This window comes from Trichosurus vulpecula, chromosome 2 (genome assembly GCF_011100635.1).
Source record: "Trichosurus vulpecula isolate mTriVul1 chromosome 2, mTriVul1.pri, whole genome shotgun sequence".
In the NCBI taxonomy this organism is placed as follows: domain Eukaryota; kingdom Metazoa; phylum Chordata; class Mammalia; order Diprotodontia; family Phalangeridae; genus Trichosurus; species Trichosurus vulpecula.
The window spans coordinates 6,946,546-6,971,388 of NC_050574.1; the positions used below are offsets into that span (position 1 = coordinate 6,946,546).

Sequence of the window (24,843 nt, forward strand, 5' to 3'; positions counted from 1 at the left end):
GGGAGAAGATAGGTGTAGCAGGAGGAGAGCTAGAAGCCGGACAAGAAATTTTGGTGAGAAAGAGGAGAGTCTGAGTCCCAGGATTACGGAAAGAGGGAGAGAGGTAGTGGAAGAATGGGGGAAGGGAACATCTCATAGATGACCCATCTGGGAGGCCCAGTAGGAATTCCATCTCTGGGGTGGAGCTTTGAGGCCTGGGTGGATGGAGGGGAGGAAAGAAGGAGAGAGGGGAAGACGGGAGTCATTTCAGTGGCCAAGACATGCCACGTGATGGAGGGCTGGACTTGGGAAGGAGAGGAAAGGAGGGGCCTCAGGTTTGGATTCTGGGTGTGATTGGAAGAAAAGACCCTTTCTGGGGGCTGCAGGGCTTGGGTAGGGTGAGGACCCTACCAGAGTGCGTGGCTGAAAACAGCCACTTGGAGTTCGAGTTGCTTTGTGTTCCTCCCTTGGATCTGAGATCATTTTGCTTTCCCTTGGCCCTGAAATTTCTCTGCTTTCTTCCCTTGGAGCTGAGATCTCTCTGCCTTTTGGAAACCAGCTTTGCATGTGTAGGTCCAAGGTAGGTCTGAGTGAGGACCCCTTGCTGCACCCGACTTGTGCTGAATTCCTTTTCCATTGGACCTCATCTTCCCCATCTGTCCTCCTCTAGAGTGTCCTCCAGGTATGTCAGGAACAGGCCTCCCACCCAGGTTGGGCTTCTGGAGCTGCTCCCTGCCCCTGTTACTTGGCCAGCATCACTGTCACATATCATAGTATCATTTGGGGGGAGATTTCTGAGTCAGGAGTCATTGAGGCTCTGCCTGGTCTCACCCCATCTGGGATCCTAAGCCCCTTCTACCTCCTAGGTCTCTATATGAGGATAGGGGAGGGGCACGAGGCCAAAGGGAAGGAGTTAGAGAGGGTGGCAAGTCTTTTTCCTGTTTAGACCAAGTTCATTTCCAAACCTGAAGTCCCTCCTGCCCTCCGGTGGTGGGGTCACTCTCCTGATTGCAGAGCCAAGTAACTCCTCTGAGACCTCTCTCTAATTCTGGACAAGTCAGTGTCCAGCTTAGGAAGAGAAGACAAAGACAAAGTCTTCCTCCTCTGCTATCCTTGTCCCTTCCCAGGTCAGTCTGCAGAGGATCAAAGCCTGGAGACAGAGGGAATGGCCCCTGGGACCCAGAAACCCTCATCCCAGGTGAGTGTAGTCCATTCACAGACCTGACCAGCATCAGCAAACCTGGAATCCAAGAGAGCCAAGGAAGCTTCATCCTGTGAGACTTAGGTTGTCTTTTGCAGTGTTGTCAGCAGAGTAGAAATTGTCCTCCTGGTTCTGCTCATGTCCTTCTGCCTCAGGCCACACAAGCCTTCCCAGGTCTCTCTGAATCCCTCCCAATTACCACTTCTTAGGCCAAGTCAATAAGTATTTAGAAAGAGGTTACTCTGTGTCAGGAACTGTTCTATAGATACAAAGTATCCACCTGAGAAACAAAATAAAATCAATTCTTTCACAAACAAAAGAAAAAACAGTGCTGCCCTCAAGGAGCTCAGTCTAATGGGGGGAGACAACCTGCTCTGTGTAGTATAAATGGGGGCACCCTGGGACGGAAGGCTTTAGCAGTTTCAGGGACCAGGAAAAGCTTGTTTTCAGAAAGTGAGATTTTAGCAGAGTTTTGAAGGAGGCCAGGAGGCCCAGATGAAGAGGAAAAACATTTCATGCATCACAGAAAGCCACTGGAAGGGCACAGGGTCAGAGGATGGAGGGTCTTGGTCAAAGATCAGCCAGGAGGCCAGTGTCTGTGGGTCAGAGAGAAGAGGATCAAGGTGTAAGAAAACTGGAAAGGGTTTGGGGCTGGTCATGTGGTATCTGCTGTGTGCCAGAAGCCTTAGAAATATTGTCCCATTTGATCCTGTTATGAAAATTGTCAGGGTCCTTGCTAGGGACAGCCAAAATGAGGGAGCACAGGTTAGAGACAGACAGGTACATGGCAGTTGTTTTTTATCCACTCAAGAGTGTGACCCACATCATCAGTAGGTGATGGACACAGGTTCCGCAGTTTCAGAGATTTTATATTATGTATTCATGTGTATGTACATGTATGTGCTTATGTTTACGTATATATGTATATACACATATATTCATGTGTATGTTTATACACATATGTGCATATAGGTGAATTTTTGTGGTTGAGTCTTTTTTTAAGTCGTGTCTCATTCTCTGTAACTTCACCTGGGGTTCTCCTGGCAAAGATACTAGAGTGGTTTGCCATTTCCTTCTCTACCTCATTTTACAGATGAGGAAACTGAGGCAAACAGGGCTAAGTGACTTGCCCAGGGTCACACAGCTAGGAAGGCCAGATTTTAACTCATGTAGAGGATTCTAAGTCCAGTGCTGTATGCAGGGCGCTACTTTAGCGGCCCATGTGAATGTCTATGTGTGTACATATGTGTATATGTATCTGTGTTTTTTTCCTTCTTCTAGACAGAGGAGTTTTGGTAAATGCAGGTGGAGGGGTCCTTAGGCAAGAAAATGGGTAAAAGGGGGACCTTTTTACAAATGAAAGAGGATGCTTCCACTGTTCAGAGGCCCTTAGCAGGTAGGTGGGACGCTGGATAGAGCCAGGTCCAGAGTTAGAAAAACCTGAGTTCAGACACTTACTAGCTGTGTGACCCGAGCCAGTCGCTTAACCCTATCTGCCCCAGTTTGCTCAGCCCTAAAAACGAGCTGGAGAAGAGAAGGGCAAGTCATTCTAGTAACTTTGCCAAAAACCTCCAATAGGGTCGGGCAGTAAAAGTCAATCAGGCACGAAAAGCCTGAACAACAAAGAGGGTACTATCTTTATCAGTCCCTTGGCCATTAGCTTGGTGGAGCTGCTGCTCCTTGCCTGATTTATAGGATGAAGGGAAGGGGGTGAGGTCCTGGAACCCTGCCATGGCCTCCTTTGTAACATGGGGCTGGGGGCAGCTCTGAAGGAGACATTCAAGGCCCCATGAAACAAAATGGCGTAAGGTTGGTTTTCCCCACAGTCCACTATGGACAGTCTTCACAACCTAGAAGGGGGGCGGGCTTATTATCTTTACTTCACAGTTGGGGAAACTGAGTCAACAGAGGTGAAGTGCCTTGCCCAGGGTCACCCATGTACTGAGCGTCTGAGCCCAAATTTGAACTCAGATCTTCCCTGTTCCAGGCCCTGATTCTGTCCCCTGAGCCACCAGATTCCTCTGACTAGAAAAAGGGTTTCTCTCTGCGGGGGCGGCTCCCCCTGCTGCCCCCCAAAAAAGGGTCGTTGGAGTCTTTTCCAAAGGTCCAAAAGGAAAGAACTGATCCCCCACCTTTCTCCAGTCAGTTGTTAGCCTCTGCCTCAGTTTCCTTTTCTGTAAGAATGGGATGATCACAGCAGCACCTCTCAGGGACCTCTGGGGCTCACTGGCACAGTAAGCACACATTGGGCGCCTACTTCGTGCAGTAGGCTGGGTCCTGCCCTCCCGACGCTTACCCTCTAAAGGAGGACCGCCCAGACCCGGAAGCAGAAAAGGGGGCGTGGGAGAACACCCCTACCCGGGGCCTGAAGGTGAATGACGTCACAAGCCCCACAAAGACTGCTCTGATCCGGAAAGAGAGGGGAGTGAGAAGGGGCCGTATCCCAGAGTCCCTGCGCCGCGATGTTACGCCCCCTCCTCCTGATGCAGCCACGGCTCAGCCCCAGGGCACGCTGGGAATCCCTGGGTGTGCAGGCGCAGCTTCCCCTGAGGATTAGAGGTTGGGGGAGGGGAGGCAAGGAGGTAGTCAGTGCGCAGGCGCAGCCCCGGCTCCCAGGGAGGGCCCCGTCTGCCCTCTCCCCTCTCCCCCCCTCCCCTCTCCCCCTCTCCCCTCTCCCCCCCTCCCCTCTCCCCCCTCCCCTCTCCCCAACACAGGGGGACCCAGTTCGGCTTAGTTAGCGTGGCAGTGTCCGCGGAAGGGTGCACGTGCGTGTGTGATAGAGGGGAGGGGCTGGTGAGTGTGTCCTAATTGTGATTGTGGGGGCGTGTGCAAGAGAGGTAGGGGCCGGTGCTTATGCTTCCGCGTGTGACGGAAGCTCCCGCGGGCCCCCCCCCCCCGCTTGGCGTGGGCTTTTCCCTTGGGGCCCTGGCTGCCCCGTGCACTTTGTGGGGAGGGGCGGAGATTCCGTGGGGCCCCTTCCTCGGAGCAGCTGCTTCGGGGGCGGTGCAGGGAGAGGAGCGGGGCTGGCCTTTGGGGTGATTCCACTCCTTGGGGAGCCCCTCCCCCAACCACCCATCCCCAGCTTCCTTTATTGTACGAGGAGGGGGAGCAGCCCCCCCCCCCCAGGGTGTTGTCCTAGGGTGTCCCAGGGCCCTGAAGTCCTGCTGGAGTCAGAAGACCTTGGGCCGGGGCCTCAGCCTTGTCCAGTGTGGCCCCTGGGGGAGGGGTCCCCAGGGCCCCCACTGCAGTCTGGGAGAGGGGGAGGGCTCAGGATGTCGTCATTAGGACGCCTTTTCTGAGGGACCCTAGGGACAGATTTTTGTACTGGCAGAGAAATACAGTCACTTTGACATTGCTGCTGACCTCCAGAGGCCCAAAGGGAGTGGCTTTGACCTCAGTCTGAGCATTTATTAAGTGCTTACTGTGTGCCAGTCACTGTGGGAGGGATGTATATGCCAAGACAAAGAAATACAGTCTCTGTTCTTGAGGAAGATGCATTCTGAGGTGGAGGGAGAAGCAGGTGGGGAGTGGAGGCGGTGGGGTAGGGGTGAGAACACCTGGAAGGACAGGTGAAAAGGGGAAGACAAGGAAGAGCTCTTGTGAGGCCTGGTGGCTCTGGGGAATGAGGCCCTTCCCCAAATGAGAGAATGGGCCACCAGGACTGGGGTCAGGAGGCAGCTGAGGGGTGCAGATGTAGTCAGAGGAGGGCTGGACCGTTCCCCAGCGTGGATGCTCAGGTCAGAAGCCGCCAATGGGAGAAGCAGCCACCATGAGCAGTCAGGAAGCAGCTGAGGGATGTGTGTGAACACATACCTTGTCACTAGCTCAGATCTTGGGTACAAAAGAAACATCATCACATTTCCCCAGTGCCAGCTTGATGCTCATCTCCACATTCTCCTACCACCATTACCAGTGCACTCCTCCTGGGAGTTTCATTAGTCCATATTTTTCTCCCAATCCCATTTCTGGCAGCTGTGATATTCTCCTTTCTTCCTCAATTATATCAGTGCCAGGCCCAGAGTTTTACTCTGCACCTCAACATTACATAGAGATGCTCCCTCCAGCATGTTAACTTTCCAGGTCCACACTCTCCTCACTTCCCATCACCTGCTCCTCCACTTCACCAGAGCTGCTCAGGAACCTGTTCATGCCCTTGATCTTGCTACCACCTACTCAAGTCTTCTAAAAAAAAAAGTGGAACCCATTGACCAAGGCTTGCCTCTTCTCTCTTCATCCCCCATCTCCTATCAGAACTGTTCTGCAAATTACTCCTCCTGTAGCCATGTCTCACAGGAAGATGTTCTCCCTCTTGCCAAGGCAAAGCTCTCTATATTCCATCCTCCTCTTCTCCAGCAGAAGGCCCCATATTTGAACCCCTTAGCACTAATCTTCAGTCTGTCTCTCTTCTGGCCCCTTCCCAGTAGATAATTTTGTTGAGTTGTAGTTGTGCGTGACCCTTCCTGACCTCATTTGAGGTTTTCTTGGCAAAGATACTGTGGTGGTTTGCCATTTCCCTCTCCAGCTCATTTTACAGATGAGGAAACGTAGCAAGTATGGTTAAGTGACTTGCATGGGTCATGCAGCTAGTAAGTGTGTGCGGTCAGATTTGAGCTCAGGTCTAACTCAAGGCGTAGCACTCGATCTCTGTGCCACCACGCTATCCCAATAACTGTGCTACATACAAATGTTTCCTCAGTTGATCTCTTTGATCTCCTCCCTTTAGCTAAAGGCTTTTAAAAGGACATCGATGACAATGTATAACTCTTCCTCTCCCTGTCTGTTTCACTGCCAGCTGGCTTCAGCCCTCATCATTCCTCTGCTTTCTGCCAACAGACCGGTGATCTTGTAATTACCAAATCTAATGGTGTTTGCTCATCCTTTCGGACTACTCTGTAGCCTTTGGTGATGTTACCCACCTCTTTCACATCCTCTTCCCTCTAGTATTTTGTGGTGCTGCTCACTTTTAGATCTCCACCTGCCTATCTGTCCACTCTATCTCAGTCTCCTTCGGTGGATCTTCATGTGGGTGTGATGTGAGAGACACAGTTTCTGGGTAATTGATAATTTTATTAATTATACCTAGCCGATAATAATGTGGTTATTGGCTTTCTTTGGTAAACCAAAGAAGAATCAAGGAAGCTCACTCATGTTTAAATACCCTTGGAGAGTGGGTGTTCCCAGAAGGTGGAAATCAACTCTGGTTAACAAGTAATAAAAGAATGAATGTTATGATGGGAGTTGGGCTTATTCTAATGAGGGACTAGGAGACATGACTTCATGTTCCTCAGTCTTAGACCAAGAGTCTTTACTCAGACCACCCCTTCCTATCGCTTCCATTTGAATTGTCTTAGGAGGATTCTGAAGATCACCTGGAGGTTAAGGTACCAGACACTGAGGTCCTTTCTCAACTAAACTGCCAAGCATTCACTCTCCTTCAGAGAGCTCAACTCCAATGGGCTGGCCACATTGTTCTAATGCAAAACATATGCTTACCAAAAAGGCTATTTTATGGAGAATTCACATAGGGCGAGCGCTCACTAGGTGAAGTGATACAAGGACACTTTCAAGGTCTCTCTTAACTTTGAAACTGATTGTGTGACATGGGAGACACTGGCACAGGATGGCTCAACATGGCATGCCCACATCGGAGAAGGTCCTGTGCTCCATGAGCAAAGCAGACCTGAAATAGCTGAAGAGAAATGCAAGATGTGCAAACTTAGAGAATCCACCCCAAATATTCACATGGACTATTTGTGCCTGACCTGTAGTAGAACATTCTGATCTCATATTGGTCTGATCGGCCACAGGCAGACACTGAAACTTGACTCTAGCATACTGATGTCATTTTGTCCTCTTCAAGAGCAAAGGACCACTACCAATCAGGAAAATCTAGACAAAAGGAGTCTACTTCCACTCCCAACCTGTGAGTAGAAATGGCCTGATTCACCTAGATTAGATTCTCTTTACCTTTCAATCTTAACTGAGCCTTTTCAGTCTGGTGTGACTCTTCTCCTTCCTAGACCACACCTGCCTCCGGCAATCTCATCTATCAGCAAAGTCCTTGAACGACTGAGCTTAGAACCAGGAAATAGGAAAGAGAAAAAATCTTGGATCTCCCTTGTAATTGAATATTTAATAATCTTTTCTGTTATAGGTTACCCTATTCATTGTGGCTTAGCCAAGGCTCTGTCCTGGGCTCTGTTCTGAAACCATAAAGAGGAAGAAAAGCAGAGGGCCCAGGACTGAGCCCCATAAGCTCCTCATGGTGGCATTGACCTGGACGAAGATCCAGCAAAGGAAGCATCTATTAGATGGAGAGGAGGGAATAGTGTCCCAGAGGAGCTAGAGATAAGAGAGTGTCTAGGAAAACAAAATGATAGCGTCAAAGCCAGCCTAAAGTTCAAGAAGGAAGATGATTAAGAAAAGGTCATTATATTAATTTAACTTTTTGTTACATTTTTAGTTCTGAATTCTATCTCTTCCTACCCCTCAGTAGAGAAGGCCAGCATTTGACATAGATTTATAAATATATGTAAAATCATACTATGCATACTGCTATTTATCAGTTGTTTCTCTGGAGATGGATAGCATCTTCATAGGTTCTTGTTAATTGATTTGAGTATTTATAGTACTCAGAATAACTTGGTTATTCACAACTGTTCTTTTTATGTAATGTTCTCTTGGTTCTGCTCATTTCACTTGTCATTATTTGCCACAAATTTTTCCATGTTTTTCTAAACTCAGGCAGCTCATCATTTCTTACAGCACAGTAGTATTCCATCACAATTATATAATACAACTTGATTAGCCATTCCCCAACTGATAGAGATCCCTTCAATTTCCATTTCTTTGCCCCCACAAAGACTGCTGCCATAACTATTTTAGAACATACAGGTTCTTTTCCTTTTCCCCAATCACCTTGGGAAAGCGACCTAGTAGTGATATTGCTGGGTCAAAGGGTATTTACAGTTTTAGAACTTTTGGGGCATAATTCCAGATTGCTCTCCAGAATGGTTGGATCAGTTCACAGTTCCAACAGCAGTGAATTTAGTGTCGCAGTTTTTCCAAATGCCATCCAACATTTATCATTTTCCCCTTCTATCATTTTAGCAATGTGATAGGTATCAGATGATATCTCAAAGTTGTTTTAATTTGCATTTCTCTAATCAATAATGATTCAGAGCATTTTTTATATGACTATATATAGTTTTGATTTCTTCATCAAAAACTGCCTGTTCATATCCCTTGACTATTCATCAATTGGGGAATGACTCATATTCTTATAAATTTAACAGTTCTCTATGTATTTAAGATATGAGACCTATATCTAAGAAACTTCTGATAAAAATTTTCCCCTGATTTTCTGTTTTCCTTGTATTTTTGGTTACATTGGATTTATCTGTAAATTTATTTGTAAATTTGTAATTTAATCAAAATTATCCATTTTACACCTCACTGCTCTCTATTGTTTATTCATAAATTCTTCTATCTGTAAGTACGATAGGTGATATGTTCTGTGTTCTCCTAATTTTCTTAATATATCTCCCTTTATACCTAAATCATGCATCCATTGTGACCTTATCTTAGTACATGGTGTAGGCTACTGGTCTGTATCCAGTTTCTGCCAAACTGCATTCTAGTTTTCCCAACAACTTTCGCTTCATCTATTCTTATCTCCAGAGCTTAAATCTTTATGTTTGTTAAACACAAGGTCACAATAATCATTTACTACTGTGTATTGTATATCTATTCTGTTCCATTGGCCTACCTTTCTAATTCTAAGGCAGTAGTAAGGATCAGCGGAGATAATATTTGTAAAGCACTTGTGTCTGGCACATAGTAGGTATTCAATACATGGTTTTTTCCTTGTTTCCTACATATAGAATATGTCTAAGGCAAGTTTCAGGAAATCAAACAGAGGAGGTAGACCAAGAAAGGCTTCTTGTAGAAGATGGGATTTTAGTTGAGACATGAAGGAAGTTAGTGAAACCCAGAGGCTGAGACAAGGGAGGACAGCAGGGAAGGCATTGGGGAGGAGGGGGGGAAGCCAGTGAAAATGCTGTCAGAAGATAGTCACCTATGAGAACAGGAAGGAGGCCAGTGTCACTGGATGCTGAGAACATGGAGGAGAATGATGGGGGAGGAGGAGCTCTCAGGGGTGAGCAGCCTGGTGGCTGAAAGCCCAGGAAGAATTCAAGCCCTGGCGTGGAGTTTGGAAGATTGGGAAGAGTCTGGGGCAGAAGAAGGGTCATTCCAGTGGCAATTGGATCCTGTATAGTGGAAAACAGGGCTTGGGGCTCCTCAGGCCCTGGCCCTGGTTGCCACTGGAAGAAAGTTCTGATTTGGGGGGCCTCTGTGGTGAGGCAAGGCTGGACTTTGGGGACTAGGAGGACCCACCCAAAGTAGGCTGGCTTAAAACCAGAGCACTTGGAGCTGAGATTTCCCTGCCTTCTTTCCCTGGTGCCGAGATCTCTGTCTTCTGGAAGGTATTTGCATGTTCAAGTCTCTGGTAGATCTGAGTGAGGATCCCTCACTGCCCGCTGCTTTTGCTGGCTGCCCTTTCCATTGGGCCTTATCTTCCCTGTCTGTCCTTTTGGAGAATGTCCTCTAGTTATTTCAGGAGCAGGCCCCCTTCTGAGGTCTGGTTCCTGGGGGCTGCTACTTGTCCAGGTCTCCCATCACATCCCAAAAGTCCTAGGATACCATCACCACCTTTACCATTGGGTCACAGTTGCCCAACCTTCATATCTCACTCATAGTATTACTTGGAGGGAGAGGTCTTAGGGGTAAATGAGGCTCTAACTGTTCTCATCCCATCTGGGATCCCAAGGCCTCCTTTTTGGGTCTTTGTTGGAGGATGGGCAAGGAGAGCGGGACTGAAGAGAAGAGATAAATGAGGGTGGGAAATAGTCTTTGTTTTTAGACCTTTTGCTATCCTGACCCTGCCTGCTGCCCTTTCTTTTGGTTGGAATTTATTCCTCGAGGGCAGGACCACTGGCTTTGTAACTCCTCTGGGACTTCATGCTCTATAAGTGAGTCCTGCATCCTGGGCCATCTCCAGTCATCTCAATCGATATCTGGCCACTGGACCCAGATGGCTCTGGGGGAGAAAGTGAGCCCTTCCTCACTCAAAGCCAATTGTAAGTCATGTCATCATTTCCCTGATGCCATGGTCCTCTTTGAGAACGAAGGACAAACCATACAATGCTCTATAAATCCATGTAGACCACTTTCCAGCCCAGGAGGAAAAGGAGGAGAAACATTTCCCCTTCTATGTTCCTTGTTCCTCTTTAGCTCAGCCTTCAGAGGACCAAGGCCTGGCCCAAGCAGGGAGCCTGGAGGCAGAAGGGACCCAGAAACCCCTAGCCCAGTTGACTGCAGCCCATCCACAGACCTGACCAGCATCAGCCAGTGTGGCCATCTCTATTGACATGGAGGATTGTCTTTGAGGCTGGCCATCTCTCTTACCTAGGGATTGTTTCTTTACAAAAATGGAATACAGTAGTAACCACAGTGCTCTGCTCTCTTCTGTGTTTTGAAGTGTATCAGCGGCACTTTTTCATCTTGGGCACTAACTCCTTCCTCCCCTGCCCAGTTGCTTCTCTGCTTTCTGTGTTTTTTTAGGTTCCTCATTACTGTTGACAAGGAAAACCACTTCACTCATTGGTCCCTATCCATAGGCATCATGCCTTTGCTCTCTTTTTGCTTGCCTGGCTCACCTCCCCCTACATACAAGTTCTCCCTCCTCCTCTGTTTCTTTTGGCCAAGCTCTCCCCTGAAGCAAACAGAGTAAGTGATTTACTGAGGGTCAAACATCTAGTACTTTTCCAAGGTTGGAGATGAACTTGGGTCTTTCTGATTCTAGTCCTGGCCTGGCTTAATCCTCTGCCACCTAAGTGCCTCTCTTTTAACTTCTGACACAAGAAGTTGGATATTTTCCCTTAAAAAGGTACTGAGACCCTCCTCCAGGCTTACTTGGCTCAAGGGACTAAAGGCTCAGGCTGTTGGTTTTGCTCCATGATCTCCTGATTTCCCACAGTCACAACAAAGTCCAGATGTCCCCAGATGCTTGGCTGATGTGATGGAGTCCAATGGGAGCTTCACTGAGCTGAGGCTGATTATAGAGATGTGGCAGTGACCTGCAGAGGTGATAATTCAGTCAATCTAAAATGAAGAAGAGCAAAGAGGCCAGAACAGAACCCTGGGGGAACATGTACAATTCTGGGTTGTGATGTGGTTGCTTGGCCATCGAAAGAGACTGAAAAAGCATGGTCAGACTTGTAGGAGGTAAAGCAGGAGAGAAAACTCACAAAGGAGTGAGGATCCTGGAGGAGAGGGTGGTCAGCAGTGTTGTCTGAAGAAGAGAGGTCATTTAGGATACAGACCAAGAAAAGACCATCAGATTTGGCAATTAGGAGTTCAATCATATGTTTGGAGAGAGCACTTTTAGGAGAGAGGAAGAAAGCCAATTTGTAAGGAGTTAAGGAATGAGTGAAAGAGGAAAGAGGCAGATTGTTCAAGGAGTTTGGCTAAGAAGAGATGAGATAGAAGGAGCTCAAGGGGTGGGGTGGGTTTAGTGAAGATTTCCTTAAGAATGGGGGAGACAGATATGTTTAAAGTCAGTAGGAAAGGAACAAGCTGATATAAAAAGGTTAAAAAATTGAGAGAACAGTGGGGATGGTCAAGGGTGCAAATTGCTGGAGAGGACAAGACAGGCTGGGACCAAATGCCCTTGTAGATGGTTGCAAAGACAAGGCTCCCACTTTCTTAAAGAATGGCTGCAAGATCATGGGAAGAGGTTCTGAGAAAGAGACAATGTAGGCAGTTATTCACTTTACGCTTATCAAGTGCCTTCTTTCTACCAGTGGTGGGCATGCAAAATGAGGCAAACAACAGTGTCTGCCCTTGAACTCACAGTCCAATGTGGGAGACAACAAGCACACAAGCAAGTTATAGACAGGTCAATGCTGTTTCTCCTTCATTCTCGAAGAGGAAGAGGACCATGACATCAGGGAGGTGATGCCATGACATGCAAGTGAATTGGAGTTAAGTGAGGGAGGGCTGTACAAAATGGGATGTAATTAAAAGAAGAAAGGCGCTAGAATAAAGAAGATGTAGGAAAAGGTTCTTGTAGAAGTTGGGATTTTAGTTGAGACTTGAAAGGATACAGGAGGCCAAAATGAGGAGGCAGAGAATTCTCAGCCATTCTGGAGAGCCAGAGAAAATGCCCAGAGCCTAGAGATGGAGTGTCTTCTTCCTGGCATAACAAGGAGGCCAGTGTCATTGGATCCAAGAGTTGGTAGGTGGAAGTAATGTGTAAGAAGACTGAAAAAGTTGATGATGTCTAGGTCATGCTGAGCTGTTAAAATAAAAAGTAAGATCCTCAGATGAGACTGTTTGGGTATTCAACACTCAGTAAGCACTTACTGAGCCCCTGTTATGTGCCTGCACATTCAATTACAAAAATAGAAGAAAGAAAGACTGTCCTTTTCCCCAAGAAGTTTACACTTTCAAGGGGAAGACAACACACAAAAGGAAGAGTAATGGGATCAGAAGACACCAAGTGCCTGTGACATGGTGGAGAGGCCAGTTAGAAATTCTGAAGTAGTGTAGCCAAGTGAGAAATGGGGAGATGTATGAGCTGACCCTCTCCTTCAAAGAAAGTTTGGGAGTACATGACCTCACCCCATGATGGTGAAGAAAGCATTTGGGATGATGGAGAAGCAAAGAGGTTTGGAAGAGCTTTTGAGGGCAAGTTAGGGATTCTGTTATAGATGAATTCTCAATAAAAGATCAGCCTTCTTGTAGTCATTGATCACAGTAAATAATGTAATAAGGAATCGTGACTGAAAAGGAAAGTTTTGTAAATTCTTGGGAATCTCAAAAAGTAGGAAATAAGTAATACTTTAATTATTCAGAAGTTCAAAAACAGGAGTAAAGGAAGCTAGAAGTGAAATTTGAATTACAAGTAGAACATAAATACAGTGTTTTACGGAAGAAATCAGAGTGATGACAAAGTGAAGATTTTTGTCCACATGAAAGGGGATTGCTCCAAAACAATAGGACATCTGAAAAAGTGAATCATATGATTCTACTAGGAATGGAAAAACATGAAATGGAAGAATCCAACATACTAAAAGCATTAGTCAAACATGAGTTTTACATGAGCAAGTGGGAAAAATAAATGACCCCTTCCAAGTATCAAGATATTTGCTGATGTGGCCACTTTTATGTATGTTATCCATCAGTCTGCCTCAACTCATTTTGTTGACTCTTGGTCCCAAATGTTTTGGAGTTCTAAGGGTATTTTTTGATATTTTATTTTTTATAAACTAATTGTCAATCTCTAATCTCAGTTAATAAAATATTACATTTTTAATAAATGAAGGAGCCTTCCTTTCCTCATCATAGTTACTCTTATTTCTATACAACTAAATACTAAAATAAACTAATATATTCCATTAGCAACGAAAGTAATCATAAAGCAAAGACATAAGATTTTTTTTTTTTGGCTATGACACATCATGCCCAACGTTACCTCAAGCTCTCAATATTACTCTAGATTACTCTTCACTTGACTGGAAACAAAGTCTCATACCACCCAGGCCAGACCAGATTGTGAGTAACATCTCTTAAGAATTCATTTCTTGCTTTCATCTAGATAAGACTATTTCAGCTTTTGAAGAAATTTAAGTAGATTTTTCTTTACTCCCTCTTCAGTGATCACTGGTAATATTCCTTCCCCCCTGCCACCCACCCCACCCAGAATACACAGTACTTGCCAGCTTCTCACAAACTACTTGTAGAATTTTCTTAACATATCACTTAAGATACTTCTGGTGAAGAGAAATTTCACACCACCTTCTCTCTTTCTTCACAGATTCTTATACCTCACTGATAGAGCACATACTTTCTCCCTGGTCCTGTAGTCAGAAGACATTTCTCCAGCTTTTATTATTCCAACATGATTCTCATTTCAAATATAAAATGCTTTTCTCAACATTCCATTGGTTTGTTATTGACTATGGTTTCAAGTGTTGGCTCTAACACTCATAAAGGTTATTTGAGTTTTGGATAAACCCCTTCTCTGGGCTTCAGTTTCCTCCTCTAAGTTGATGAGGGTTGGACTAGATGAATTCTGGAGTCTTTCAGCTCTAAGTCATATGACTTTTCATGGTTTAGGAGTTGGTAACATTCCAGGATGTGGCTGTGGACTTCACTGAGGAGGAATGGTGCCTGTTGGACCATTCTCAGAAAGAGCTGTACAAGGAGGTCATGCTGGATAATGTCCAGAACCTGCTCTCCGTGGGTAAGGACCTTTTCCTCTGGTAACTCTGAGGTACTAAGTTGGTAGGTCATTGCTTAATCCTGCCTACTAGAGCAAGTTTATCCTTATTCCTTCATTCTTCCCTCAAATTCCAACCCAGATGGTGGGAAGGGAAGTGGATTAGCATTTTTATATACCTGCTCTGAGTTTGAAGCTCAGCAAAGTACTGTATAATCATTATCATTTGATCCTCACAGTAGCCCAGTGAATTTTGTACTCTTATCTGCATTTCATAGTTGAGATTATTGAGGCAAACATTATTTGCCCAGGAGCACATGGCTACCAGCTGTCCGAGGCTGATTTGAACTAGTCTTTCTGACTCCAGGTTCAGACCTCTTACCACAACACTACCAACTGCCTCCAATTTCTATATAACAGAAATAATGGAACATACCCATCCTTTTGTGAAAGAGGTGAATAAAGGTGGAATTTTCTGATTCCAAATGAGCTGCATGATCACAACCCTCCTTCAAAGATCCCCAAAACCAGTACAGTGAAAACCATCTTTGACTACTCCTGGGAACCATTTGGTGGTCTTTGCATGCATATTCTCTTTCCCTAAAGATTGAATTATACATTTCTCTCTGTTCTCATCCTTTCCTTATTCATATGCATAGGACTTCTAGTTCCTAGGGAAGATTTGATCTCTCCTTTGGAGCAAGGGGATGCACCAGGAATGCTAGAGCAAAAAGACCTAAGGAACTCCTGTCCAGGTGAGTGAGATGAAAGCAAGTATATGAGGGCTTTAATCACAAGAGGCTTCTTCTATGTGTTGTAGTGAAGGGAGTTCTAGACTTCAGGGCAGGAACAAGTGACTTGGAATTTGTTTTTAGACACATTTCAACAGTGGATCCTTCACAAGTGATTGAACCCCTGAGCCTCTGTTTCCTCATCTATGATAAGGAAGAAGGGGTTGGACTTCATGACCTTCCAGTTCCCTTTCAGTGTAAAGTTATGATCCTATAATTATCATAATGAACATGTGTTATATGAATCCACCCATAAAAACAGGAGGGTAACAATGAGAACAAAAGAGAACCCAATAACATGTATATAACTAAAGGAATCACATAAAGAGGAAAAAGACCTATTTGCATGACACAAAGTTATAGCTGCTGTTTTTTATTCTTGCAAAGATTTGGAAACAAGATGGTGCCCATGTATTGGGAAATGACTGAAGAACTGAGAGTCTAAGAATACAATTCTTAAGATATATCTTAAGGTTATGATGAAATGTACAGTGTCACAGAAACCTGGGAAGAATTGTTTGAACTGATGGAGGGAGAAGTGGGCAGAACCAGGAGAGTAGTTTATATTGTAGCAACATTTATCAATGCAATGAACAACCATGACTCCAAAACAGTAGTTTCCCAAATCTTTTGTTCTGAGAACTCCTTTCCAGACCAAAAAGAATGTTGTGAAGCCCTGCCTACCTCCAGTCATTTGTTCTATTCTTCATATTTTAAATTTATATATCAAGTGCTTACTATAATGACCTGGATAACTTTTGCCCCACAAAGATCCAAATTAATAAATTATTCTACTTTCTATTCTACTTTCAATTATAAAAATTTACTGTGGGACTTTCTGTAAGAATGTTCTTTTTCAATCCACTAAGATTACATGCTTACTATTACTTCAATTCAGATTTATTTTATAGATTTTAGTGAATAGGTATAGTATTTTTAATCAAATAAATTACAATTTTGAAAAGTTTGAACAGAACATAATATATGAAGTTAATTTCAAAGTTGGACTTTTTTCTCTGAACAGAAGTTTGCAGTATTTGTTCAACACCTGACAAAGCCAGTCTCTATTTTGGTTCCGCATCAATTTAATAATAATACATTGTTTACAAATAATACAATGAAATACATAATACATAACAAAATACATGCAAATAATACAATAAAAATCAAAATGACAATTATAACTAGTATTTCTCTAGTGCCTGCTTTGTAAGCCTTACTGGGCTAAGTGCTTTAAAGAGATGATTTCATTTGATGTTCACAGCAATGCTGAGAGATAGATACTGTTTTTATCTCCATTTTACAGTTGAGGAAAACAAGGCAGTCAACATTTAAGTGACTTGCCCAACAGGACAAATTTCTATTTCCTTTACATTTATGGAGATGGACTCCTTGGGGATAACCTCTCATGTTTAGAGATAGAAATTTTCTTTTAGCCCCCAAACCACTCAACAAATAAATGAGTGGTTGTTATATAAAATATTTATTTCTCTTGGCTGATGACAAGTGATATTTTAAAGGTAAATGTACTTGAGATTAAATTGCATATTTGCTTTGTTTTTTTAAAGACAAATTTATGTATATGTAAAACAACCTTCATAAGGAAAGAACTCTTCAGACCTAACTCTTCTTTCTACCACTAGCACACTGACCACACTCTCACAGAAAATCTATGCAATGATGCACCTGGGTTGTCAAGCCATTCCATTGAAAATCTGCCAGATAGAAGAACAGCCTAAGCCAGAGAGAAGTTCAAATCAGAAAATAGCCTTAGCACAGTGATGAGAGGCAATGGAAGGAATGTTTCTGTAGAATGTGTGTGATGGTCCATTGATGGTTTCGATATGGATTGTAGTGCTAATGCCTAGTGATTATGTTTTTCAAAAACCCTACCTTCTGCACTGGAAGAAGGCAAACATTTGTAACTTCTTGATGTGATGATTACAACACTGATTGAATAAGATCATAAGGTAGCCGTGGAATGAGGCAGGTATTCTAGTGCAGTTTTTAAAAAACTGGGAGTAGATTCGTACATGTGTATAAAAATTTTATGGCAGTATGAAAACAATTAGAGGACAGGTTGAGAGACCCAAATAGTATGTTACACTTAGAAGTGCTCCATGATTAATGTAAAAACTGCATGAATACTAAAGTCATTTTATGCCTAATCATGATAGTTTGAAGTCACTGTACAAATCTATTGTGCCACAAACATGCACATGCTTGTTGTCCAGGGGAAAAAACTGGGCAATTCTTTTTTTGGTGGGGGGGCAGTAGGGCAGGGCAGTTAGGGTTAAGTGACTTGCCCAAGGTCACACAGCTAGTTAGTGTGTCAAGTATCTGATGCTGGCTTTGAACTCAAGTCCTCCTGACTCCAGGGCCGGTGCTGTACTCACTGTGCCACCTAGCTGCCCCTGAAACTGGGCAATTCTTTACAGCATAGGATGCCATTAAATGGGCCATGGTGTCAGAGGACCAATAGTGAATTATGCTGTCTACTTCCTGACAGAAGGATCATGGACTCAAGATGTAGCATGAGACATAATATACGATAAATAATGAACTAAGAGGAATATTTAGTTTATGTGCAGCAAGTGGCGTCATATCTTTGGATCTAAATAGAGTATAAGAAAAGTTGGATATAACACTGAATATTATTGCCTGGGAGTTAAAAACAGTAAACCTGTTTCTCAGCTTAGCATATGAAATTGATCAGGAATGACCAAGGGTTAGTGCATCCAAACTGATCAGTACAGAATAGCAGAAGTTGACCTGAGACTGACAAAATTATAAGTATAATCAACAAGAGGCATTTGAAGAAAGAAAGTGTGATGAAGAAAAGCTGTCTAGTACTGTGCAAAGAGCATGCTCAGTCACAGAATTCTGGTTCTAGTCTCAGCTGCAGCTCAGTCATTCAGAGCTCATGAACTGAGTTGTGAAGGTTAATGAGAATGCTGGGCCTTCTTGTGTCACACATTTGTTGTGAGGAGCCAATGTTATTGTATATGAAACTTTTTCTAAATTAAACTGTCTTAGGGTTGTGACCAAATGGCATTTCCAAAGGTCGATTATGCCTGTTTAAGTTTGAAAAGTTTTCTTTTTAAGTAGGGAAACAAAACATAAATCTAAATATGCTTTTTGCCATCTGAAAAAAGAACACATATTTAGGTGTGTGTCTTCTGTGTATATATGATTGTTTGTTTTCTTCATTTGCAGAGACCATGTTTGGAGTAAATGAAATGACTACAAAGCTGAGAATTTTTGTGGAAGAATCTGGCCAGCAAAGACTCATGAGTGATGGTGCCTATGACTTTGATTTGAGAGAAATCTGTGACTCAGATATGAAGGTGGATAAAAATCCAAAGATTCACTGTGAATTTGAAAAAACTGGGAAGAGATTCAGACAGTCTTCAGTTCTAAATCACTGTAAGGAAATGACCTCAGGAAATGACTGTTTTCAGGATGCTGAACTTAGCAAATGCTTTCCTGAACAAGTAGAGCTTTTTCGGTCCCATGAGAAGCATACTGAAATGCAAATGGATCAAGGTAATCCATGGGCAATGGCCTTCAGCTGGAGTTCAGACCTCATTAGACATCAGAAAAGTGATACTGGAGAAATGCTTTATGGAAGTAAAGGTGGGAAGGCCTTGAGTCAGAACTCTAAACTTATTACTTATCAGAAAATTCACATAAGAGAGAAGTCTAATGAATATAATGAATATGAACCAACTGTATCCCATCACACACCACTTCCTTACCATCCTAGATTTCATACTGTACTGAAACCACATAATCAGTGTGAAAAGACCTTTGATTGGAACTCAGATCTTATTAGACATCAAAAGATTGATACTGGAATGACCTTTTATAAATGTAATGAAAGTGGGAAGGCTTTCTGCTACAGATCACTCCTTATTGGCCATCAGAGAATCCACACTGGAGAGAAATCTTTCTATTGTAATCACTGTGGAAAGGCTTTCAGCCAGGTGCTGCATCTTTCTCTACATCAGAAAACCCACAGTGGAGAGAAACCTTATGAATGTAATCAGTGTGGAAAGGCTTTCCAATTTAACTCCCATCTTGCTGTACATCAGAGAATTCACACTGGAGAGAAACCTTATGAATGTAATCTATGTGTAAAAACTTTCACATATGGCTCCAGTCTTGTTAAACATCAGAGAATCCACACTGGAGAGAAACCTTATCTATGTAAACAGTGTGGGAAGGTTTTTAGATTCCGCTTCAGCCTTACTGATCATGAGAAGATCCACACTGGAGAGAAACCTTATGAATGTGATCAGTGTGGAAAGGCTTTCAGACAGAGCTCCAATCTTGTTGCACATCAGAGAATCCACACTGGGGAGAAGCTTTATGAATGTAATCAATGTGGAAAGGCTTTCAGACAGAGCTCCAACCTTGTTGCACATCATAGAATCCACACTGGAGAGAAACCTTTTGAATGTAAAAAGTGTGGAAAGGCTTTCACAAAGAGCTGCAGTCTTGCTGATCACGAGAAAATACACAGTGGAGAGAAACCTTATAAATGTAATCATTGTGGAAAGGCTTTCACAGTGAAAGGCAATCTTGCTAGACATGAGAGAATCCACACTGGAGAGAAACCCTTTGAATGTAAACAGTGTGGAAAGGCTTTCACACAAAGTTCCAGTCTAGCTGCACATCAGAGAATCCACACTGGAGAGAAACCTTTTGAATGTAAACAATGCGGAAAGGCCTTCATAAAGAGCTATAGTCTTGCTGATCATGAGAAAATCCACAGTGGAGCAAAACCTTATGAATGCAACCACTGTGGAAAGGCATTCACAATGAAGGGCAATCTTGCTAGACATAAAAAAATCCACATGGGGTAGAAGCCTTTTGAATGTAATCAGAAGAACAGCTTTCAAAGAGAGCTCCAATTTTTCTAACCATAAGAGAATCTGAATTGTTTTTGAGAAAACATGTGAATGTAAACAAAAGACTTTCACAAGGAGTTCTACTCTTGCTGCACAGCAGAGAAATCACACTGGAGAGAAGCTTCATGAGTGTCATGAATGTGGCTGAACTTTTAGTTAACACTTAACTTATTTAACAAGACAATCCACACTACAGAGAAACCTTAGGATTGTATTCCTAATTGTAAAGCCTTCAGGCAACAATCATCTCTTATTTCTCAAGAATTCATATTACATAGATGTCTTGTCACTGTCATTAATAAAGGAAAACATCTAAATGGAGTTCAGAGCTTGTTCAATGTTATAAAATTAGTTCTGATGACCAGCTCCATATTAATTCAATGTGGGAAGACTTTCAACCAGAGATCATCTCTTACTTTATATCAGAGAGTTTCTAGTAGAGAGAAGCCTTACAGATATGCTCAAGGGGAATGTGCTTTTCTCTGGAGGAGGACCATCAGTAGACAACAATATTCATTCTGTAATGAAGGAATATAAAAGCAATGGTTGTAGGAAGGGCTTTCCCTAGATCTCATAGTTGACTACATTGGAGAATCATAGTAAAGATAAAACTTACATATCTAATTAGCAAGGAAAGGCTTCTTGCTGAAGCACAGATTACATTGGACCTCTCAGCAGAAAAGACCTCATTAAACATCTCGAATTTCATAGTGTCCATAAAACCCTATAGACATAATGAATTTTTCTCTGAAATCTTAATGTTTGTCATCACTCCTCAATATTTCATTGCATTCATATGCTATAATTTCTCCAGCTGTTCCCCAGCTGATTGGTACTCACTTTGTTTCCTATTGTTTACTGACATAAAGAGTCCTCATATAAATATTTTGGTAGATGTTGAATATTTATTTCTGTAATACCTTTTGTAAGCAGCTAGGTGGTGCAGTGAATGAAGTGATGTGCTTAGAGCTTCCAGACTTGAATTCCATTTTAGTTTCCGGCACTTACCACCTGTATGACCTTGGACAAGTCATTTAACCTATTCCTGCCTTAGTTTCCTCATTTGTAGAATGGGGATAATAAGAATACCTAATTCCCAGTGTTGATATAAACAATTAACCAAGTGCCATTTGTAAAATGCTTTTCAAGACTTCAATCACTATGGACATGCTAGCTTTTTCAATGATTATTATTCCTTGGATCATAAGAATTATAGTAAAATCAGTAGGCTGAAACATACTGACAGTTTAGTTGCTTCTCTTTTCATTCAAATTGATATTCAGAACAGAATAGAGGAAGACATTAATTGTAATGGGTAGGACACTGATTTAGACTTGGGGAAAACTCGAGTTCAAATGTGGACTCAGATGCTCCCTAGCTCTGTTAGTCTGGGCAAGGAACAACCTCTCTGTACCTCACTTTGCTCATCTCTAAAATGAGGAGGTTGGCATCAGTGGCTTCTATTGTCCCTTCCAATGCTATGTGTTCTCATCAAAAGTATGATCATATGTCTCTTTCCCACAGCTTCTTCCAATATTCCAGGAAGGAAGCCTAGTAGGACCAAATATGAAGTTATACAAGAAAGTGGTAGTCATCCTAACTATTTTGTCATACTTAAAAATAAATCAGGTTTGTAGTATATGAAACAAAATTAGTATAGTAACCTTGTGTTTATTCAATCCAAAAACTTCCACTATGGGGCCCATACTTACTAAGCACAATAAAATGCTGGAAACACTGTAAAGTAGTCTGGCAGAAAATAGATATGGACCAGCATCTCACACTTTTGACTAAGATTAGCTCCTAATAAATTCATGACTTCAGACATAAAAGATCATCTTAAAGATACTAGAGGAACCAGGAAGGAGGTTCAGTTATGGATAGTAGAAGAATTCATCTCCAAACAAGACACAGAGGGACACAAAATAAAATTGGCAGTTTGCATCACATAAAAATAACAGTACCTCTAAATATTGAAAGAAGCAATTAACTGGAAAAACAAGTTTGCAGTAAGTTTCCTTCATAAAGACCTCATGTCAAAGGCATATAAAAAACCAACAACTGCTTATAAAATATATGAAGAATGAAAACAATAGACATATGATCAAAAGCTAAGAATAGTCAAATTTTGAAAGGAAGAAATGCAAATTACCAACCATTCTTTGGGGAAAAAAATATTCTCCATCTATAGTCACTACTCCAAATGACTAACAATTAGAAAGATTTTCAGATCCAGATAGGCAACAAGAAAATGAGAAGCACAGATGTAGGGAATTTATTTCCTCAATTGTGTATTTGTTATAGGAGTTTTTAATTTATTTTTTCACCTGGGAGAGGGCAGATCAGTGGAGGAGAAAATAAATTAATCAAAAATAAACAAGCTTAAGCATAAATGCTGTAAATCAATAATTATATAAATGCAAATTAAATTAGCTCTCTGGCTCCACCTCTCTGCCACACAATTGACAAAGATGACCAAAAACGGTGTTGGAAAGGCTGAGAGAAAATTAATTTACTGGTGGTGAAGCAGTGAAATCCTCCACAAATCACAAAATTGGGTATGGTCTGACTCAGTGATACCAGTAGAGGGCACATTGTTGTAAAGGACCCAAGTGCACAAACATATTGATAGCAGCTCCTTTCCAAAGAACTTGAATGCAAGATGTCATGTCATACAACAGGGCGACAGCTGAAGGAATTGTAGTATGTGAGTGTTATGAAATAATAATAAACCTCAAAATACAGGCAATTTTAATGAAACCCAGGAAGAATTGTATGAACTAATGCAGACTACAATGGATAACTGACAATAACAACATTGTGAAAGTCAGCAACTTGGCAAGATGTCATACCTCATATTTTTGTGATCATTATACCAGGAACTTCTCAAGATCTGTGCAACTTGCCTTTTGACTAAGAGATAACAGATACAAGATGTAGAATAAAAAGTACATTTTGGGAAATTGACAGTGTGAAATATTTTTCCTTGAGTATATGCTTTCATTACAAGTATTTTGTTGATTTTTTTTTCAATTTTGGGTAGGTGAAGTTAGCAGTGTGAGGGGGACTAGGAATAAGATCGCCTCTCTCCCCACCTCCCCCCAAATCCCAGAATAATAGAGGGAAATTGATGAATTATAATATTATCAGGGCAATCAGGTGCCACAATGTTTAGCATGTGAGGCCTAAATTCGGGAAGACTCATTTTCATGAGTTCAAATCTGGCCTCAGACACTTGACACACTTTTTGCTCTGTGACCTTGAGTAAGTCACTTAACCCCAATTGCCCTGCCTTCTCAAGCAAACAAACAAACCAAAAAAAATCAAACAGACTTTTTGTCAGGACTTAGGAAAACTTGTTGTAAACTGGAAAACCAGCCACATATGCCAAAATTAAAAGTGAAATATCATGATGAAAAACTTCAGCAAAGTGGCAATTTAAAAAATAAACCTACACAAATTACTGGCATTTCTGTATATTACCAATACAATTCTACAGGAATAGAAATAGAAATTCCTCTCAAAATAACTATACATGGTAGAAAATGCTTGGAAGTTGACCTGCCCAGACAAAATTACTCCAACTCTTTACACAAATAAAAATCGACCTAAATAATTGAAGATGTCATTGGCTCAGGAATAGACCAAGCTAATATCATTATCGTGAAACATGCATTTATTAAGCACCAATTATGTGCCAGGCATTGTGATTTACAGATACCTAATTTGATTCTCACATCAGTCCTGTGAGTTAGGTGCTATTATTTCTGATTTACCATTTGAGAAACTGAGATGGAAGTCACATGACTTGCTCATGACACACACCTAGGAAGTGTTTGAAAGCTGCATTTGAACAAGGTCTTGCTGACTCCAGGCCTAACATGCTGTCTACCTAGCTGTGAACAATAGCAATGCTACATAAATTTACTTAATGTAAGCAACAGCCTCCTATCCACCTAGCTGTGAATAAGAGAAATGCTACCTGATATACTTATTCAGCCTCAAACTACCAAAGGATTATTTCATAGAGCCAGAAGAAATAGGAACAAAATTCACTGGGAGAAGAAAAGATGGAAAATATCAAGAGGACTAATGAAAAAAATGTGTAGGAAAAGCAGCTAGAAGTACTCCCGGATCCCAAACTCCATGACAAAGACAATCATCAAAACAATTTGACTTCAGGGTAAAAAAGAAAAGGGTCAATCAGTTGTACAGATTAAATATACAATATGGAGAAGTAAATAAGCAGAATAGCTGAGAGTTTTATCAATTCAAAGGTTCCAGCTACTGAAGATAGAACTCACAATTGAATATCCATGTTTGGAGAATTACGAAATATTCTGGCAGAAAATAGGTATAGACCAACATCCTACAACATATCTGAAGACAATCTCCAAATAGGTATATGATTTAGACATAAAGGATAACATCTTAAACAAATTAGAGGAGCATGGAAGAAATTGCCTGTTAGGTCTATTGATAGGGAAAGATGTAGACATGCTCAGAAGAAGCAAAATGGACAATTTTGATTACATAAAATTTAAAAGTTTTTGCACAAACAAAATCAAGGCAATTAAAAATTTGAAGAGAGGAAAGAAATTAGGGAGAAAATCTTGGTAGCAAATTCCTCTAATAAGTGTCTCATTTCTATGAAATTTGGAAAATTGATTCACA

General features: G+C 42.2%; 1 protein-coding gene across 1 annotated transcript; it reads left to right on the plus strand.

Annotated features, from left to right (window-relative positions):
• Positions 1–480: 480 nt before the first annotated feature.
• LOC118836172 (zinc finger protein 2-like) lies at positions 481–20,490 on the plus strand. Its single transcript, XM_036743533.1, has 5 exons — positions 481–559; positions 1,107–1,177; positions 14,363–14,489; positions 15,125–15,220; positions 18,473–20,490. The coding sequence occupies exons 2-5, from the start codon at positions 1,145–1,147 to the stop codon at positions 20,122–20,124; spliced, it is 1,908 nt and encodes a 635-aa protein (XP_036599428.1). The 5' UTR covers positions 481–559; positions 1,107–1,144; the 3' UTR covers positions 20,125–20,490.
• Positions 20,491–24,843: the final 4,353 nt, after the last annotated feature.

Bases quoted from the DNA above. Each gene is read 5' to 3' on its own strand.
- LOC118836172 (XM_036743533.1), top strand. From the start codon at position 1,145: ATGGCCCCTGGGACCCAGAAACCCTCATCCCAG. The intron at 1,178-14,362 runs GTGAGTGTAGTC...TTCATGGTTTAG, and splicing joins CCCAGAAACCCTCATCCCAG to GAGTTGGTAACATTCCAGGA. The intron at 15,221-18,472 runs GTGAGTGAGATG...CTTCATTTGCAG, and splicing joins CCTAAGGAACTCCTGTCCAG to AGACCATGTTTGGAGTAAAT.